The 20594-nt window shown below is 36.7% G+C and overlaps 2 protein-coding genes across 13 annotated transcripts in view; one reads left to right on the forward strand and one right to left on the reverse strand.

Annotated features, from left to right (window-relative positions):
* The window catches only part of STARD13 (StAR related lipid transfer domain containing 13), a 512485-nt gene that overhangs the window by 386433 nt on the left and 105458 nt on the right, over nucleotides 1-20594 (reverse strand). For 3 of the 12 annotated variants that reach the window (XM_084981473.1, XM_084981467.1, XM_084981484.1), the window contains exon 1: nucleotides 8296-8450. The exons of 7 other annotated variants lie outside the window; for them this stretch is intronic. The gene's annotated coding sequence lies outside the window, so the exon portion shown is untranslated. Of the gene's footprint in view, nucleotides 1-8295; nucleotides 8451-20594 lie in introns of those variants that run through there. 2 more of the 12 variants (XM_084981475.1, XM_084981469.1) reach the window with 1 other exon arrangement.
* The window catches only part of LOC106507939 (uncharacterized), a 206089-nt gene continuing 193582 nt past the window's right edge, over nucleotides 8088-20594 (forward strand). The window contains exons 1-2 of the mRNA XM_084982498.1: nucleotides 8088-8156; nucleotides 8216-8921. Of these exons, the coding sequence (XP_084838624.1) occupies nucleotides 8088-8156; nucleotides 8216-8921 (775 nt within the window). The remainder of the gene's footprint in view (nucleotides 8157-8215; nucleotides 8922-20594) is intronic.

Raw genomic sequence — 20594 nt, forward strand, 5'->3', positions numbered from 1 at the left:
CCTCACCTGCTCCATGGAGAAGCCATTCTGATTCCAACTACGAGGACTAACAGAGATGGTGCCCAGAAAACTCTAGGCATATACTAACCCCTTAACAAGTGATGACTCTTCTTATAACGCCCTTTGCTCTTACTCTTCTTTGCTATTATAGTCAAGGGATTTGACCTCACACTTGATTGTAAAACATTTCCCATACGATGAGTGTCTTTTTTTCTCCAACTATCAAAGAGCATCAGAATACTGATTAGAATTTCTATCCAGAATTTTATAATAATAACTAGTGACTGATCAATAAGTAGTGACAAGTAGAATTAGGCCATCACGATAGGAATCCTTTGAGGCTAGACAACTTTTTACTATTTCTAGTCTCAAATTTCTCATTATCAATCAAATGTCTTTATTTTATGCCCTAGAGTCTCCTATCATTAAACATCAGCCCTTTAAAAATTAGACTAAGTTGGGGTATCAGACTTTTGGAAAAAGAATATCTTCTCTGGAATGGTACTCAAGCTCAATGACAGCCACATGACTTTGTGTGGCAACACTGCTATTGTTTAAAGCTGCCTCTGAGCAGTATAAGAATATTCTAAACAAAGCAAGGAAAATAGTTGAAGATGTAAGAAGAGAAGGGTGTTTTCTCTTTAGATTTAACTGTAACTCTACAGGTAGACTTTGAATTCAACATTTTTAAAAAGGTCTCTTGCTTTTCAATTACTTAGTTTAGTCATATCATCGCTGCTTTAAAGATGTTTCAAAGTGGATGTTTTATTATCTTTTTCATGCATTTTTCATATCTGTATTTTGTGATCATGTACAGTGTTATGTAAGAAGAAAACTTCTAACATATTTTCTTTATATATAGAATACACTGCTGGGACACTGTTAAAAATGGTTATAGAACATTTACGTGGACTTTGGATATACTTACCTTCTTAATCTAGGCACTAAGTGCTTAGTATAAGAACCACAAGGGTAGAAATTTGATCTGTTTTAATATTATTTTATAAAAACCTAACTCTCTTTCATTATTCCATAAATGATGGTCCTCAACCACGCAAACTATTCATGACAAATGAAATACTAAAACCAAAGATAGAGAGTAGGTAAAATTAAAATGAACTGTTTTCTCCTGTAATAACTTTCCCAAATCCTGGACAAAATATAAGAAGGAAAAATGGATTTTCATTATTGAATAAATAGGAATATGACTAGCCCCCCCCCCAAAAAAAAGAACTGGAAATAGCCCCAAGTCATCCTTTGATGATTTAAAAGCAATTTAAGAAGAGTTACATGAAATTATTTTTGACCTATAACAAGTTCAAATTAATACACTTAGGTAAAAGACAATTTGCATTTTAAGTTTTATCACAGAAAATCTCAGGCAATCAATTAAGGATATATTTGTTTTTGAGAAATTGAAAAACTTCAAGAAATAGATAAATTGAGAGAAATTGTCAATATAATTTTAAAAATAACTCAGTTATCTGGTAAAGGGATATGACAAACATGTTCTCCAAAGTATGCTTTTTTTTTTTTGGAGGGCAATAGTTCTTAGACTATGTCAGTTGTTTTGTACTAATGTAAATTTTGTTTTGAACATATAAAACTTATATTGTCTTATCACAAAAACTGAAGAAAATACGTTCCATCTTGCAATATGACTATTTATGCTTTGGGGATAAAAGGAGTTTTGCACCCTTATTTATGGCTTCTTATTTCTTTACAATAACCCCATTCAGGGAAATCAAGGGCACATTTGTTTTACTGATCCCATTCAAGCACATTATAAAAGGCAAGATGACTGCCAGGAAATCTATACTTAAACTATTGGAATGTAATAGGACTGAGAAATCTCTTATAGAGCAAATAGAGGTCAGATCTGACACTCCAGCTTGACCTCATCAGGATCTGGAATAAGAGCATTTTGTGATTTTTAAGACATTAATAGAGCAGGGTTATGGGAAAGCTACTCTAGATCTGACATTCCATTTTTTTGTGTGCATGTAGTGAATTCAATGTATGACTGTTCCAAAAGATAATGAAGTAACTTGTTTACCCAATTATAGAATAGATACAATTTAAACATGTAAACTCTGGTGATACAATAGAGGACTGTAAACCCAAACATGGAAAGTAGAATGGTGCAGCAAGGTACAAATGGTGAATGACTATATTGTATTGTCATTACTTCTTTACACATGTATTTTTAAAGCAAGAAAGTTAGGAAATTTAACCAGTGCGACATAATTTGGATCATTTTATGGTCAGTACTGTGAGAATTTTTTAAAAAATCTGTTCTGGGCTACATTTGTTTATTCTACTATTAGGAAAATGAAACCACCAAATAATAAAGGGACTCCACCTCAGAAAACAGAGTATTTGACTTTGAGAGGTATTTTCTTATCATGGGAGAATCTCCTACCAAATCTGAGAATGTTATAAAACTGAATAACTATTATGTTCCTAGGTAGGATAAGAATTAGGTACACATTAGGGATAGGTATGAGAAGACAGGATAAAAACTGAAGACAAGGGCTTGTATTCAAGGAGCTTACAACTATGTCTGAAACTAGAACAATTCAAAGAGCAGAGTTAAAAGGGAAAGGCTTGAAAATAGTTATTTTAGTGAAGATTCACCTATAAAACAAACTGGTTTTCCTCCTTAAAGAATGAAAGCCCCCCACCAGTATGGGGAACAGAACTTCCTTCTGTTTTTTGGTAACAGCCTATTCTCCAATCTCTGGGTGAATCAGGCTAATTATTAATACACCAGAGCGGAGCTCAGGTCCCATTTTGTGACGCTACCTCAGCATACTAATCTACTTGTTTGTTAGTAACAAAAGTCCCTTGGAAGGTATTCATGTTAGAACTTCTATTAAATTTTAGTCTAGGTTAAACTTTATCAAATTTTATTCTAGGTTACTCTATTATAGTAATTTTTATACTAGGTAACAAAAACTATTTTAAGATTTGTTTAAATAGAAGTGAGAGAACAAAACAACAGTCTCATTTTTGAACACTAAGGGCAGTAAAACTGTTTCAGAACACTTCTGGCTACGGCTTTCAATAAAATGGAAAAGCTCTATCTACATAGTTTAGAGGCAAGTTGTTTCACTGTTTTTGCATCCCAGTGTAGTGGTGCAGTGCTTGGTATTGAACAGAGACCCAATCAATGTTAATGGAGTAAAACAAACTACATGATGAGCAGAAATCTGGAAACACGGTGGGTTCTGAAATATGGCTGCCACATGGACAAGTTACGGTTGACCACTTCCCCTTGAAGTTAAAATTACCTTTCTCTAGAAATAATTCAATACATAATAATAGAATCTACAATGTATTAGACATTTTGCAAACAGTATCTTTTTTAAGCCCAACAATCACCCTGGAAAGTAGACATCTTTTTGGTTTTCAAATTAGGAAAACTGAAGCTGAGAAAACTTAAATAACTTGCTCAATTCCACCCACGCAGGAAGTGGGGGCTCTGAAATTAAGGTCTGATCATTTTGACCTTTTTATAGCACTCCTATGAAGTGGTAGGCAATGTTTCATATAATTATTGCTTGAAATTACAGTAAGAAATCAATTCTATTCTCTGGGGAACATACATTTCTTTACTGATCATCTACAAAAAAAAATAAAAGGATGCATTTCTTCCTGTAGAATTGTAACATACACCTGTATTATAAGAGAACCAAAGGAGACAGACTGAATTTACAGCTATGGCATAGTCATGTTTGGTTTGGATAGAAAGAGAACTACCTTGCTTCCTCAGCAGAAGGGACAGAGGGCACAAGACAGAGGTGGGCCAACCCTAAAGAGAACTAAGGATATTTCTTAGGAACCCACTGGTGGCAAGGGGTGTCACTTCCAAGAGGTTCTAGACACACCTCCAGAAGCAAGACAGAAAGCCACTGGGGTGTTTCCCAGGTTGTTTTTGATGTTTGAGGACAAGAAGTGGTGACCTTGGTACAGGAAAAAAAAAAAAAAAAAAAAAAATACTACCCTTATTAGCATGACTGAGATTCTCAGATTAAGGGCTTTCACTCTGCCAATGAAGACCAAATCAAACTCATCTTCTAAATTGAACTAGAAAACCTGGGTAAAAATTAAAAAAAGGATCTTTTTGATGGCATCTTGAGAGGACAAGATCCTGAAGAAAAGGTAGAGAGAAGTTTGCTCATATTCAAGTTCAACTCTTTTCCCCCTTGACTCAGTTGCCAATTTGGAAGTTGTTCTAAAGACTGCCAAGTCACTCAGAAAACAGCAGCTAAGAAGCAGGGAAGTCAAGGAGAGCTTCCAGGAGTCCCATGGTTCTGAAAAAATAAAAACTGAGAGTTCAGGGGCAACTAGGGAGGAAGAGCCTTTGAAAACACTTAGGCTTTTAGTTGGGTCACAAAAAGGTCCACCCTAGGAGTAAGAATGAGCCTGAAATAGACTAGACCTAACAGACCAAAAACCATATAAGCTGAGGTGTTTTGCTCTAGGCAAAAGTAAAATCCTTTACAAAAGCGAAAAACATCATTCAGAGCCTAACTTTTTTCATAAACAAAGACAGGATTCCATTAAGAATTTCTGAGCATACCAGGAAACAGGAATGGGAAAAAGGCAATTGAAACAAGATCCAACGATGACCTAAGTATTGGAGTTATTAAGCACAGACTTTAGAATTTTACTACACAACTAGAATGTATAAATAGGAATCAAGCAGAAATTCTAGAGCTAAAAAATACGATGACTTGGAATTCACATCCTGGTTTGGCAGAAACAAATCTGACTAGCATCCATGAGGATGCAGGTTCACTTCCTGGCCTCACTCAGTGGATTAAGGATCCGGCATTGCTGTGAACTGTGAGGTAGGTCAGACATGGCTTGGATCTGGTGTTGCTATGACTGTGGCATAGGCTGGCAGCTATAGCTCCGATTGGACCCCTAGCCTGGGAACCTCCATATGTGGCCCTAAAAAGCCAAAAAAAAACCCCCACAATGACTCAAAAAACTGGAAATTTAATTTAAAAGTACATTTATAATGAAATAAAAACTTCTTTATAATATAATAAATACATGAAATAGGAATAAATTTAATAGTATATATGCACGACCTATAGGCTGAAAATTACAAAGAAAACTACAGACCAAAATAAATAAAAAGGTGAAGAGATATGCTATGATTATAGACTAGAGAATTCAATGTTGTTAAAGTATCAATTTTTCCCAAACAGATGAATAGATTCAACAGAATTCCAACCAAAACCCCAGCAGGCCTTTTTAAACTCTAAAATTTACATTAAAATGCAAGATACGCACAATGGCCAAAATAATATTGAGGAAAAAAAAGTTGTATAAAGTGGCATAAAGATATAGATATATTTATCAATAGAAATGCATACAGATTCAGAAAATCAGTTGATTTTAGATCAAGGTGCAAAGGTAATTCAATGGAGGGAAGGAGAATCTTTTCAACAATGCTGTTGGAATAAATAGATTCTTATTTTGCAAACTCTAAGTATCAACTCCTATTGTTATACCATACAGAAAAATTAACCTTCAATGGATGATAGGCCTAAATGTAATATACTGTGAATATTAAAACGATACAAGATGATTTTATTTACAACTTAATGCTAAAACGTACAGATTCCTAGAAAAATATAAAGTACTCTTCAAGTATAAGTGCTCTTCAAAAGACAGAATTAAGAAAAATGTAAAGACAGGCCACAAAGAGAAAAATATTCACAACACACTTTGACAAAAAAACATGTATAAAGGGGAAAGGGAAACAGAGTTATTATTCAAGGGGTACAAAGTTTGCTAGACAAAACGACTAAGTTTTAAGAGATCTACTGTACAGCAGAGTCCCTACAGTTAACAATACTGTATTGTATACAAATCTGCTAAGAGGGTAGAGCTTATGTTAAGTACTTTTTTTTTTTTTTTTTATTGTCTTTTTGCCTTTTCTAGGGCCGCTTCCCGTGGCATATGTAGGTTCCCAGGCTAGGGGTCTTATCGGAGCTGTAGTCACCAGCCTACACCAGAGCCACAGTAACGCAGGATCCGAGCCGCGTCTGCGAACTACACCACAGCTCACGGCAATGCCAGATCCTTAACCCACTGAGCAAGGCCAGGGATCGAACCCACAACCTCATGGTTCCTAGTCAGATTTGTTAACCACTGCGCCAGGACGGGAACTCCTGTTAAGTACTTCTATAACAAAATAATAAACAATGAGGGCAGGAGGAAACTTTTGGAGGTAATGCATATGTTTATGGCATACATTGTGATGACAGTTTTGTGGATGTATAACTTATCTCAAACTTATCAAGTTGTATACATAAATATGTCCAGCTTTTCCATGTCAATCATATTTCAATAAAGAAAAAAAGGTGTGGGCATATTATGTAAGTAACACCTGCAATTCAATTGTAAGAAAACAAACTCAATTTTTAAAATGGGCAAAAGCTTTGAACATATTTCCCCAAAATTAAATATCACCATGTATCAATTCAAATGGCTAAACAGGTAATACTAACTGTTGTCATTTGATTGAAAGACTCATCATCCGTTTAAACTAGAGGGAAGACAATTAAAAGAGTAGAGATGCAGGTAAATTACATGGTGGGAAGAGGAGATAATTCTTGACTAGGCTCATGATTCTTTTCCCAAAAAAGGATGAGGCAAAGTCATTGGTTGAGGAAGAAGTTGGTGATTCCAAAAGGGAATAAAATACCTGGTTTAAAGAGGGCAGGGTAACTACAGAAAAGAGTCTTTGTGGACTGGGGGAGAGACCATATGGGTGAGATCCCATTTGTTCACCTGACTGTTAAGCTGGTGAGCTAAGCACTTTCTGTGAATCATGAGTTCAATAATGACCTGGGTTTTGCCAGGCAAGTAACAGAAGTCAGGGAAAGGGGTTGAAGGTATTTGCAGAGAAGCAACTTTAATGCCACCACTTGTGAATATACATAAACAGACTCAATTAAGTAAATAATTCCTTACACTGGGAAGCAGTATGCTAGGGTAAATTACTAGTATAATGGTGGCAAAATTAAGCACTCTTTCAATTTAAGGTTGTTTGTACATGAAATATAGGGAAGACAGGAACATAAAGTTAAAATAAGCAGCTAAATGCAATATATCCCAAAACAAAACATCTAATGAAGAATTTATTCCTTATTCTACACATTCAGTTTGAGGTCTAAAACCCGTTTTTCCCCAGTTTCCAAATCAGCCTTTCCACATCCATTGCCCCTTTAGCTCTGACCTTTGCTTTCATGTGTTTCCTAATGTCTTCCATTATGTGCCGCCTGCATCTAGCCTCCTGCTCACACACTGTGATCAGTCCCCAATGATCCTGCCCAATTTTTTTTGGTTTCTCACATAAATGTACATCATGGGACTCCTCAACCGACAGTAGCTTTCTTCACAACACCTGTTACCAAAACCCACCAAAGGGTTTTAACCAAAAACTATAAAATGTCTTTATGTGGCTACTCCAGACAATCTTTTATTCCCCAATCTTCCCATTTCTCTCAGTATAACTCTTTTAAATAAATCTCTATTCCTTTCAATCTGGCTTTCACAAGGACTCAAGTTTTTACGTAGGCCGCAGATTGGAAGGAACTCTGAAATACAAAGATAAAAGTGTCTACCAAGAAATTTCTTGGGAGAACTGGGTACCTTGCTGCTAACACTTTCAGAATTGGTCTAAAATTAAAGTTGGATTAGTATGGCTTCATAGAGAATTTATTTTTGCTACCTTTGGTCGTTTCGATGCTGCATTTAAAAACCAAACCAAACCAGGGCACTCTCACGAGTTCCTAGATCCGTCCTTTAAAAGTGGTTTGCCCCTGTCTTGTAAAAATGGAAATGGAGAATTCTTCTCCTTTCGAACGGTTTGCACAAGCGGCCTTCCCGTAATTAATATTTGATAAAGACCAAGACACCATAAAACAAAGAACATAAAATGTTACTGACAAAAACGTGACGATAAAGCCGATGAACTCCATGAATTCTTGAGAAGCACTGCTAAAAAACCAAGACATGCTTCCTGACATAATTAAAAAGCGTTTTTAGGTTCCACGTGAAGAATGTATCTGCCCACGTTCCTTTTCACGAGTGACACTCCTACTGCCTCAGGACGGATGCTTAACGACACTGTGGGTGGATCAAGCCGGTGCAGGAAGAGATTTAGAGGGAAAGGCTGGGTCCATCCCAGCACTGGGACCGCGCCCAGCAGGCATCTGGATCGCTTAAGACTCAAGGGGAAAATAAAGCTCGCGTTTTTACCTCACATACCATTAACTTTCCACAGAGATTTCCAGAAACCTCACTCACAGCCAGAAACCCCAACCCTGTGGGCGGGAGGGGATGGAGGGGGGGAAAAAAAAAAAACACAAAAAACCTACTACGCCACCATTTCCGCCTTGCCGGGCCAACAAACGTGCAAAGATGGAGAAAGACGCACGTCCCGGCAGCGCCTACGTCCCCAAAACGCGCAAGTGCGAGCGAGGTCCCGCCCCCTCGCGCCCCCAGCGAGGCGCGCGCACCAGAAACCAGCCCCCCCGCTGGCGCCGCCCCGGGCTTCCGCCCCGAGGCCCGACGGTCGCTGTTCGGTTCCGGTTCTAGTCCCGCCCTCACGCGGGAACCCTCCAGAAATCTTAATATCCGGGACCTGAGGCCGCCGGCAGCGCGCATTTCCGGCGACAGAAAGGATCCGGTGACGCCTCTTCCCTTCTCTCCTGCCGCCCAGGCTCCGGCTCTCGGTGCGGCAGCGCCATCTGGTGCCGAGTGTCTCGCCGCCCGCGGAGGGGGCGCGCGCCTTTCGGAACCTTCCAGAGAAAACGCGGCCCCGGTTCTGCTCTGTCCCGCCCTCGGGAAGGGAGAGACCAGAGGCTCCGCCCTGCCGAGTTCCCGCGCAGGAGGTACTTTGCAGCACTTTGAATTGGTAGCTGCTTGTATGTGTTAGCTTGAAAATACCCGAGATGGAGCGGAAACGGAGTTCTTTCTCTAGTTTTAAGCCTAGAAAAAAAGCAGGTCTTTTTTTGTCTCCTCATACTTTGCTCTTGAGTCCTTCTCAATCATCCCTGCGTCGATTTCTTAGTCTTTTGGGGCCGGGCTCCACCATTTCTTGCTTGGTGGGAAGATGGCACAGGTGTTGTGTCTTAGATTGGTTTCTGCTGTAAGAGGTTTTGTTTCCCTTTGATGATTAAACATACAGAGTACGTGTTTGGAGCCCCTGAGGGAGGGGAGAATTTCATGGATAACTTTTTAAAAAATAGGCCAAGGAAATTCCCGAAAGGTAGCCTCAGAAACACTCTGGATAAATATAGATTTGTTCGTGTGTCATATTTCTCTTAGATAACGGACGGGGAAAAGAAAACCTTTCCCCTAAGTTAGCAAAATCAATGTAAATTCTTCCTTGATGAATTTTTGCTTAAGAACCTCGATTTTCCTGGAAGTTTGAGGCCTAATTGTTGGGTAGTGAGAAATGGGTTGTTCTTAGGGCTTTACCAGAACGCGGCTTAACTGAGTGTCATAGTGGAAGTTAGTGAAGGAAGTTTCCTGTAGCCTTCAGCGCCTACTGAAAGCACTGCTTCACTGGGCGATTCTCCTGCGGCAGCGATTCTCAAACGTGAGCATGCATCAGGTGTCCCTGGAAGACTTGTTAAAATAGATTGGCTTAACCTGAAAGATTTTAACGGGGAAAGGCTGGGGGTAGAGCTGAATAATCACGACTCTGATAAATTCTCTGGTGATAACTTAAGCTGTGGGTAGTAGCACCACACTTGGAGTAATTTATAGAGTTGAGGGTTGCTTTGTCAGTAATGCATGAGAACGGGGGTTTGATTCGTGTCCTTGCCCAGTGGGTTAAGGATCCAGCCTTGCCCTGAGCTGTGGTGTAGGTCGCAGAGGTGGCTGGGATCTTAGGTTGCTGTGGTTGTGGCTGTGGCCTACAGCTCCCATCCGATTTGACCCCTACCCTGGGAACTTCCATATGCTGCGGGAGTGGCCCTCAAAAAGCGGGGTGGGAGGGAGATAATGCTCTTCGCAATTGGTTACAAGTGATAACTAAATCTGGAGAAATCCATTGTGGGCAAGTAACAAACTAAGCACTAGAGCCAGGAAAGTTCGACATGAATGAATAGTCACACATTAAAGCAACTACTGCCCATAAACACATTGTGTATGTGTGAGAGAGGGTACTGTGGTAACAGTTATACTAAACATTTCAATTATCCTGCTGTAATTTCTGTCCTTCCCATTCACTGTTAAAAGTCAGTAAATCAGAAATGCCCAGTAAGGGCAAAATTGTTACAACCTAACATTCTCATTTTGCTTTTTGGTAGACACCAAAATTTCCCAAAAAGGACATAGATATTAGTTAGTCCTTTGTATCTTCTCAAATTTTCTTTCACTGAATCTTCTAGCAACCCCGCTCCACCCTGTCATGCCAGTTGCCAAATGTACACAGTGTTTTCATTTGTAAAAATGGTCACCTCATTTGCAGAAATGGCTTACCTAATCTTTCCTGCAGGCCTTTTCTCTTATTGACAGTGGATAAAGTGCAGTCACACTGCAAATTTTATCCTTATGCCTAATTGAAATACAAATTTTTTAGATAGGTTTGTATGTTCATAGCTGAAATTAGTCCTAAAACTGATATGAAAGTTTAGAATGTTTGGTCTGATATGACTGACCTTATTATAAAAAATACCCTTGATTTGTAAATTAATATATCTAAAGATCAGTGCGGGCAACAGAAATGCTGTTTTTGCAATAATAATTCAGTAAAGTTTCTATGGGTCAAAATCAATTTTAATAATGTCACTGAAGTGATTAAAGGAACAAATTCATAGTGAAATTTGAGGAATGAATCCTACTCTTTAATTTTTTTTTTTTTTTTTTTTTTTTTTTGTCTTTTGTCTTTTTAGGGCTGTACCCATGACATATGGAGGTTCCCAGGCTAGGGGTCCAGTCGGAGCTACAGCCGACAGCCTACGCCACAGCCACAGCCATGCCAGATCCAAGCTGAGTGTGCGACCTACACCACAGCTCACTTCAACGCCAGATCCTTAGGCCCAGGGATCGAACCCACAACCTCATGGTTCCTAGTCAGACTTGTTTCCACTGCGCCATGATGGGAACTCCTATACTCCTTAAAATTTAAGAAATTTATCGCCAAAGTACATCAGATCAATGAGATTATATTGTGTATGATTTTATAAAATTAGATATTAATCTGTTTATTTCTGTATATTTTAGGTTCACCCGCTAGATTGTTCATTTCTAGTTCTATCTCAGACACTGGATTCCATAAATCCATATTACTTACATATGAATGAGCTCACTTTCACAGATTAATTATTACTGACAACTAAAGCCTTCTTAGTAGTAACCTACTGAATGAGTTATTCAAGCTTACTAATAGACTAAAATTATTGCATTACCACAAGTAACTGAGGATTCTAATTCAGTACTCCATTGAGTTGTATGGTTCCACTTGCTCCCAGCAACCCTGCAAACTCTTGCTCTATAGGAACACATGCAGGCATCTGGGATTTCCGTAATGTTCAAGGTCACTTTCCTGCCAGTGTTTCCTCAGTGTTAGACTTGAGGTGTTAACTATTCTTCATTATTGCTGTCCTTCCACTTACTACCTTTTAAAAATTATGTAAGGTTTTATATTTATAAATTGTTTTGTACTTTTGTAATTGTCAGGTGTTATCATTTTGCTGTTATTTTCTACCTCTGTTTTTAAAAAACTTTTTTTTATTAAAGCACAGCTGGTTTACAATGTTCTGTCACCTTCGCCTATACAACAGAATTACCCAGTCATACATATGTACACATTCCCTTTCTTGCACTATCTTCCACCTCTCAGTTTTTCCGTTTTTAAAAATCATCATTATTGTGTTTACTGGACTTTAGTATTTTTCTTTTCCCTTCTAACATGAATGAGCCTCCATCAGGAGAAAAACAAAAGGTTTGAGAACATCTAACACCATGGTATTCCCTTAAATATCTGAGTACTTTGTATCTGAGTAATTACTGGCAATTCAAACTAAGGAAAGAAAGGCACATGTTCTGTGCTTTAAATGATCTTTGTTACAGATCCCCTCATGATGAGCAGAGGTGTGATGTAAAACCCACTGCTCATTAGAAATGCTACCTGTTGCGTTTTGGGAAGCATTATCAAACAACCCTACTTTGTTGACTAAACTTAATTAGTATTTTATGATATTTGTTTATTATGGCTATTAACGTCACCACTTATTTTGGCTAATTTTGTCATTAAGCATTATGTGAGATGATGTAGTTACTTTTTTCTTTTTTTTTTTTTTGTCTTTTTAGGGCTGCACCCACAGCATGTGGATGTTCCCAGGCTAGGGGTTGAATCAGAGCTGTAGCTGCTGGCCTGTGCCACAGTCATAGCAACTTGGGATCTGACCCGCGTCTGCAGTCTACACCACAGCTCATGCAACACTAGATCCTTAACCCACTGAACGAGTCCAGGGATTGAATCCGCATCCTCATGGATACTAGTCAGATTTGTTTCCACTGAGTCATGGCAGGAACTCTTACTTTCAATAAAAAATTAGAGGGGTTTGATATGGTAATTAGATTAGATTTTGGTTTTGCTTTCAAAAGTATTTTCTCTTTATTCATTACTTTGGGGCTCCATTTTCTGATTTTTTAAATTTTTTTTTTTTTCTTTTCCCACTGTACAGCAAGGGGGTCAGGTTATCCTTACATGTATACATTACAATTACAGTTTTTCCCCCACCCTTTCTTCTGTTGCAACATGAGTATCTAGACATAGTTCTCAATGCTATTCAGCAGGATCTCCTTGTAACATTTTCTGATTTTTTAAATCTTTCCTCTTATTTTCTAAAAATGAATACATAAATGGGTATGTAATGACATCTGTGGAAACAAGCAGTTTTCCAAGAAAAAAATTTCAAAATACGTTGATTCAGCTCTTGCAATGTCTTACCTTTGCAAGATATCTTTTTTTATCAATATCTCTTTTATCAATGTTATTTTTGCTACATTTGGTGGACAAGTTAATACTTTTCATTTTAGCCTAACAATACTAATACATTTTGACTTGGTATTGAGATCAATTTTTCTATTTTTCATACACTGGCAATTTGTCAACACTGGCAATTGAATCGAATCTCTATACCCTTATTATTGCCTTTTGATGGTGTTGGAGATACAGTTCTCAGACTTTCTGATATGTTGGCTTGTTATGCTTTAAATGTCATTCAAACTACTTATTGTTTCTGATAAGCTGTTCTTTGGAAGTAGGTTTGAATTAATCTGCTATACTCATTTTAATGGCTCTTCTCCCCAATGGTGGGCCACATTTATTGTTGTATCATTAAAATAATATCATTTTGTGTTTGCAGTCAATTTAAGGGGACTAACACATGGCACATCTTCCAGTAATAATTGGTATAATTTGATATATGGACATATTAACTCTTAAAATGCTGAGAGTACTGATGCAGGTCATATATGTATTTTTGATAATCGTACATTTAAAACTCTTGACATTTGATATAGATAAAATATTTTAATACCTAAGTTTACCATACTAGTTTGAGCAATGCCAATCATAATAGCTTGGAAAAAGTAAAAATATACGGATGTATTTATATGATTTTTAAATATTACCACAAAAACAGGCATTTCCCATTAGATATTTTTCAGCTGATATGGTACGATGTTTTATTAATCTTTGAGCATTAATCAGAATTATTTATCAGAATTAGTCATTAACACTGCCATACTAACTATATCTACCTCTTCTTCAGTAGCCCTGATGTTTGGTGACATAGTTCTAGTCTTTGTGTTAACCCCACTGTCTTAAACGTGCTTCCATTCCATGAAAAGTCAGTCTCATTAAGCAAATTTCTTTTTTTTTTTTTTTGTCTTTTTGTCTTCTGTTGTTGTTGTTGCTATTTCTTGGGCCACTCCCGCGGCATATGGAGGTTCCCAGGCCAGGGGTTGAATCGGAGCTGTAGCCACCGGCCTACGCCAGAGCCACAGCAGCGCGGGATCCGAGCCGCGTCTGCAACCTACACCACAGCTCACGGCAACGCCGGATCGTTAACCCACTGAGCAAGGGCAGGGACTGAACCCGCAACCTCATGGTTCCTAGTCGGATTCGTTAACCACTGTGCCACGACGAGAACTCCGCAAATTTCTATTAAACATTTTGTTTTGAGTGCAGTACTATCTTCTCAACTGCAGTTCCTACTGGATAGAATTCTACACGTGTGGATTTATGCACTCATGCTTTTTCCACAAATGTGAGAATTGAGGATATTTGTGAGCATATACATGATTTTTCTTGAGGGTAATTTGTAAAATTATAGCAAGACATGGAATCTTGGAAAGAGAAGAAGGTAATATATATGCAAGTGCAAGTGTATGTGGATATTTTTCTAATGTATGCTTGGGAGAAATACAGGAAACTGAGGCAAAATAAACCAAAGGAAAGAAATTGAGGCATGTGAAAGCTTCAGAGTAAGAACAGTGTTCTGTGGTTATTTGTACATTGGCATTAAGTTCTCTTAAACATAAAAGAACGCATTAGGAATGGTTTGAAGACCGTCTCACAGAATGCTGGCATTTTTTTCCCTTTAATTATCCTAGGTTAAATAAGGCAACTGAATCTTAAAATTGCAAAGCACTATTCATTTGGTGGAGATCCAAGGGAAAATGCGTCCTAAAATTCATGTGTATAACAAAGCATAAACACATTCATAAGCATCTTGAGAAAATTGATGGGCTAAGGAAATCCCCAAAAGTTTTTAGGAAGAGGAGTTAATAGTTATTGAATAAGGCCAATTATTACTACTTAAAAATACTTAAAATGCCATTAGTTGCTTTATTTAACTGTTTGCCGTTATAATCCCCTTACTGTGCTTTACCTATAATGCCTTAAATACTTCATTCCTGCTTTCTTTTACAACATCAGATTTTGGGAATATGTTATGTTAATTAGTAATGCTAGGTGAAGAAATAAAGTTAAAATATCTCCAATTCTTAATTAAAACAGTTATAAATACTGAGAGTATTTACAGCAATGCCCCAAATATAGTATGCCCAAAGAGTATTTTATGTAAAAAGAATTTCATTTGTTTGAAATGAGCAAAATATGTATGCATCAAAATAAATTTGAGGTAGAACAAAATAATATATGTAAAGAAAAGCAAGAGCAAAAATCAGAAGATGTAGATGAATAATCTCTGGATGGGAGGAAAGGACCTTTTTAAAATCACAGAATCAATCAGAAGTCAAAGGAAAAGACAGTTTATATTTCTTGCTACAAAATTTAAAGTTTTTAAAAGTTGTTAAGTTTGTTAAAAATTTACAGAGCAAGTAAATTAGAGAAAATATTTGGCCTTAGTATATCAATACTTTTTTAAAAATCCCTCAGAAGTAGTAATTTAGTATAATTCAGAAAGGGACTTAAGCAGATTTATAAAAAGGGGTTATAGATAAACATTCTGCTTTTCTCACTTCCCAAATATTTTAAAAATTTATTTTCAATTCTGAAAAAGATTCAGTGGCTATAAAGTTGCCATATTTAATAAATAAAATAAGTAGTCCAGTTAGATTTAAATTTTAGATTAACAGCAATTATGCAATATTTGGGGCATATTTATACTAAAAGCTTATTTGCTGTTTATCTGAAATTCAAATTAACCAGCAATTTATGTTTTCTCTAGCAGACCTAAATGTGGATCCCCTTGTATGTAGCTGGTGAGAGTTCAAATTTTAATAGACTTTTTGGAAAGTAATATGCCGTTATACACCAAGAGCCCTAAAAATTGTCATGACCTTTGACTTAATAATTCTGGTAATTAGATCAAGGAAGTAATCAGATGATAGAAAGACATGGGTATTGAGGATCTCTATTTGTAACAGAAAATTAGGAACAAATGTATACTATATAAACTGGTTATATCTTTGCAATAGGATATTAATCAGACCTTAAAAATGAGATTGAAGAAGTTTGTTGATTTGGAAATATAAGTGAAAGTCATATTACAAAATGGCATAATGGGTAGCCTCTTTCCAAATGTGTAGAAGTAAGTCTTCATATATATACCTCCAAATGGTAATAGTCCGTGTACATGGGTGATGGGATTATAACTAATTTTTTTCGTATTTTCCCTTTTACTATGCTTTCTGATTTCTGTATAATGAGATGAACTGTATAAGAGTTGTAAACCATTATAAGTTGCTTACATCTGCTCACTGGAAAGTCTCTTGGAGTGGATGTATAATGAAACAAAATCTAGTGGTTTACTGCTTGCAAGAGATGCATCTAAAAATTATTCAGAAAAATCACAAATGAAGCAATGAACATATTTATATCAAACTATGTAAAGCATTGATATTAATATTAATATCAGATTGAATAGATAGCAGAAAGCAAAGCGTTTGACAGTTTGAAATACTAGAATACAGAGGTATACCATAGGAAAACAAAAATGAGCTCCAGCTGGGGGAAGGAAGACTTTTGGAAGTAAAATACAGAATTGAGAAAAAGACAAGGCAGTCTCCAGAAAACTGACTAATGAATTTGGAAGAGGTTGTTAACATGAAACTATTCACTGAAAAAAATCCAAATGTACAAGGCCTGCCGTTCCTTGTGGAGCACCTCATAGAAAGCACATTGACACAACACAACTTCATGAGAAGGACTAGTGGTATCTCTATGGACTGGTAAGGAAAATGTGATATCTGAATCACAGTGTAATACTCTGCATGTTGTGCATATAGGTAAGGTTTTGCAAAATTAGGCCTTTCAGGAAATAGAAGAGATAAGTAACCAGTAGACCTAATGTTAGATACGAGCGGTACACTTTGCTCAATTAAACTAATTGCAAATTTGTAATACATCATTATTTTTTAAAAAATTATAGGCGTGCTTAAAAAATTACAGTGTTGAGAGTTCCCTTCATGGCTCAGTGGTAATGAACCCAACTAGCGTCCCTGAGGACGCAGGTTCACTCCCTGGCCTCGCTCAGTGGGTTAAAGATCTGGCATTGCTGTGAGCTGCGGAGTAGGTCACAGACGTGGCTTGGATCCTGAGTTGCTGTGGCTGTGGTGTAGGCCTGCAGTTGTAGCTCTGATTGGACCCCTAGCCTGTGAACTTCCCTTTGCTGCTGGTGGGGCCCTAAAAAAGACAAAAAAAAAAAATTTAGTGTTATGCTGTACAATAATACTAAGAGAATTCAACAGTGCTTGCTGTTTTATTATACATCTTGCAACACAAGTCTATTTTCATTACAACATAAATATAACACAGGATTTTTAAAATATAAATGATAAAATACCTATAAATAGGGCAAAATATCTAATTGATCTATTACTCAGTCACTAATATACCTCAATAAATTTCCAAAGCAGAAACAATTAACATTCTCAAACAGTGAAATAGCCAGGGAATCTCAAAGAGTGGATGCCAGCATGGCTTCATCATGACTTGGGAACTTGTTAGGAATACAAATTCTAGAGCCCTGCCCGAAACCAACTGAATCAGAAACTCTGAGGTAGAGCCCATGTTTTTAAATTTATTTTATTTTTTCATCTTTTTGCTATTTCTTGGGCCGCTCCCGCGGCATATGGAGGTTCCCAGGCTAGGGGTCGAATCACAGCTGTAGCTGCCGGCCTACGCCAGAGCCACAGCAATGGAGGATCTGAGCCACGTCTGCAACCTACACCGCAGCTCACCACAACGCTGGATCCTTAACCCACTGAGCAAGGGCAGGGACCAAACCCACAACCTCATGGTTCCTAGTCGCCACGACGGGAACTCCCATGTTTTTAAATTTAAAAATCAGTGTTTTAGCATGTTCTTCAAGTTATCCTGATGGCTGTTAAAGTCTGAAAACCACCAAATTAGATAAACTATTGAAAGTTTAAACAAAAATCCAAGCTTCTTGGAATTAACTGTAGTGTCTAAAAGGAAACAGTACAGAAATAGATTCCTCTGAATGTTATCAAATATTAGGAAACTCCTCTGTCAAAGGAGGTACTGTGCTAGACACTTAAGGGTGTTAGTGAATAAAGAGGTAAAAATACAGTCTTTACTGAGTTTTCATATGTTTCATTTTAATGTAATGTTGCTATGAACAAATTCCAGCTATATTTTTTATTCTATGACCAAGACTTATTGAGAAAATTAAAAAGAAAGCAAAAGGAAGAGTACAGAAAAGATAAAAGCATTAAGAGTAAGTTCATTAGAAAATGGAAAAAATGAAGAAATTACAAAATAGTAAATGTGGAAAGTCAGTAAAAATTAGAAGTGGTAGAGGAATTATTACATGTAGAAAACATGTTAAATATGTACTTATAATTTATTGCTGTCAAATTTGAAAATCATGAAGCGGATGATTTCTAGGAAAATTAAAACTACTTTAAAAATCTAATGCTACCAATAACTGAAAAAAAAATTTTTTTAAAGTTATCTAGTTAATTACTGACTCCAAAGGCTCTAGTTCTAAGTGGTACTGGTGAAATCTTATTTTTAAAAGGAATACATAGATCCATATACACAACATAGAGAAAAATATAGATCCGTATATAGAACATAGAGAAAAATATAGAAAGCTACCCAGTTCATTCTACTGAGCAAATAGAATCATCCTACCAAACTCTTAGAAAAGCATGAAAGTTATGTCATTCTCACTTATGATTATGCAAATAAATAATATAATTTTAGCACATATATTTAAAAGTATATTGAAAAAAATAATTTACCATAGCCAAAAGGGTCTGTCCTTTGAATGTAAGTATGGCAGTTTGCATTAGCTTTCACAAATATTCATTCTCCCTTGCCCACACTGTGGAAGGTGTATATTTCTGTACCTCATTGGTATTGTGCTTGATCATGTGACTTGCCTTGGCCAGTGGAAGCTGAATGGTTGACAGGTTTGCCATTTTCAAGCAGAAGCTTAAGAACAATTGCATGATTCATTTAAATTGGTCTTTTCCTCTCTGCTTTGATTCTTGTTGCTCCTTCAGACTGGACACAGGAAGAAAACAATGGAGCAGACCTGCAGTCAACCTGCAGGCTGTAACAGTTTGCATTCTATAGCCTTAATGTAACATGTTTGTGTTACAAAGATTTGGAGGTTTTTTTTTTTTTTTGCTTACTGCTGCAAAAGCTAATGCAATAAAGATGCTTCAATATCAAGAAATGTATTGATATCAATCACATTGTATCAGTAGGTAAAATAAGAAAAACCTGTACTGTTTTTGTATTTCCAAAAGTGATTTCGTGAAATTCCATACTTAATACTTAAATATTTTTTTTCAAAAGTGTAACTTAGAAGGCTAAATTCTTCATATGCTAAGATGTCTATTTCAAACCAAGCCCATTTTAATCTAAGATAAAGATAAAGCATTAAGTCATTCCCTTTAAAACTGGGGTAAAATAGGAAGTTTGCTCTCCCCAATTTTACATTGAAATGTCTTAGAAATTCTAGAGAATGTGATAGGAATATAGTGGAGGAGAGAAAGTATTATTTACAGAGGATATACTGGTTTAACGCTGAGGTTGGAATGATTTCCTGAAGACTCGGTTATGGTGCCAGTTGGGAAACCCCTCCCTGCAAGGATGGAGTTCTGTTTTATATAATATATAAATACTTTAAATCAGAGACTGTTACACCATGATGTTTCCATCATAGACAGACTACATGTTTAAATTATCTTCCTGTTAATGCTTCAGAGACTTAGATAAAGAACAACTCTTGACTTTTTACTCTAAGTAGACATTTAGTGATTAATCATGTGAAAAGAGAAATGGATTTATCAGAGTAATAGTCACATAGATGAAGACATCCTACCTCTCATTTAAGTCTGTAGGGCACCATTGAGTACAGTAAGTTAACATGAGATATCCTCTGTAAGGAAATCCTTGGTGGTGTTCCTTTAGCCATATATATACACTATACACGCACACACCATGTATACCATGTTGCTCTTGTAGGAACTTAAATAAACCGAACTTGATATTTTACATTTTACTGACTGGTGATTATTTCCAAGAAATGATTATTTCCAAGTAGTATAATAATCCTATAGAGTCATAAAAAAAGAGAACTCTTTTGAAGTTGCATGTAGTAGTCTATAAAAATGTTTTTAAAAGTCTTGTAGCCATTAGTTTTCCAATGATCTTATTCAGGGAAATGATCGTTTGCTTTTTTGAACTTCATGGATTCAAATTCTTCCTATGATTTACTATTATTTGGTGTACTTCCTTCATCACAGTAATTGTATATCATTTATCCTTTATAATCTCACCATGCCTGCTAATGCAGTAGATTTCTGGAAATGTTTTTGGAATTTCTATTTTTGTTCTTTATTAGAAACAAAATGGGAAGCTTTGGGAAGATTGCTCGTTTTGTAAAGATGATTTAACTCTTTTCCTGCCCTCTCCAACCCTTTAGTTCTCTGGAGGAAGTGAAGGGAAGCCAAGGTACAAGCCTTTTCTAAGAGGCAATTAAATATATCTACAGAAGGTTTCTTCAGAGGCTGCAGAGAATTAGGGGAGAAGGAGATGT

The sequence above is a fragment of the Sus scrofa genome, chromosome 11 (assembly GCF_054392235.1).
Source record: "Sus scrofa isolate SSC_HxYL_T2T_F1_AM1 chromosome 11, Sscrofa_HxYL_maternal_Yorkshire_Landrace_v2.0, whole genome shotgun sequence".
NCBI lineage: Eukaryota > Metazoa > Chordata > Mammalia > Artiodactyla > Suidae > Sus > Sus scrofa.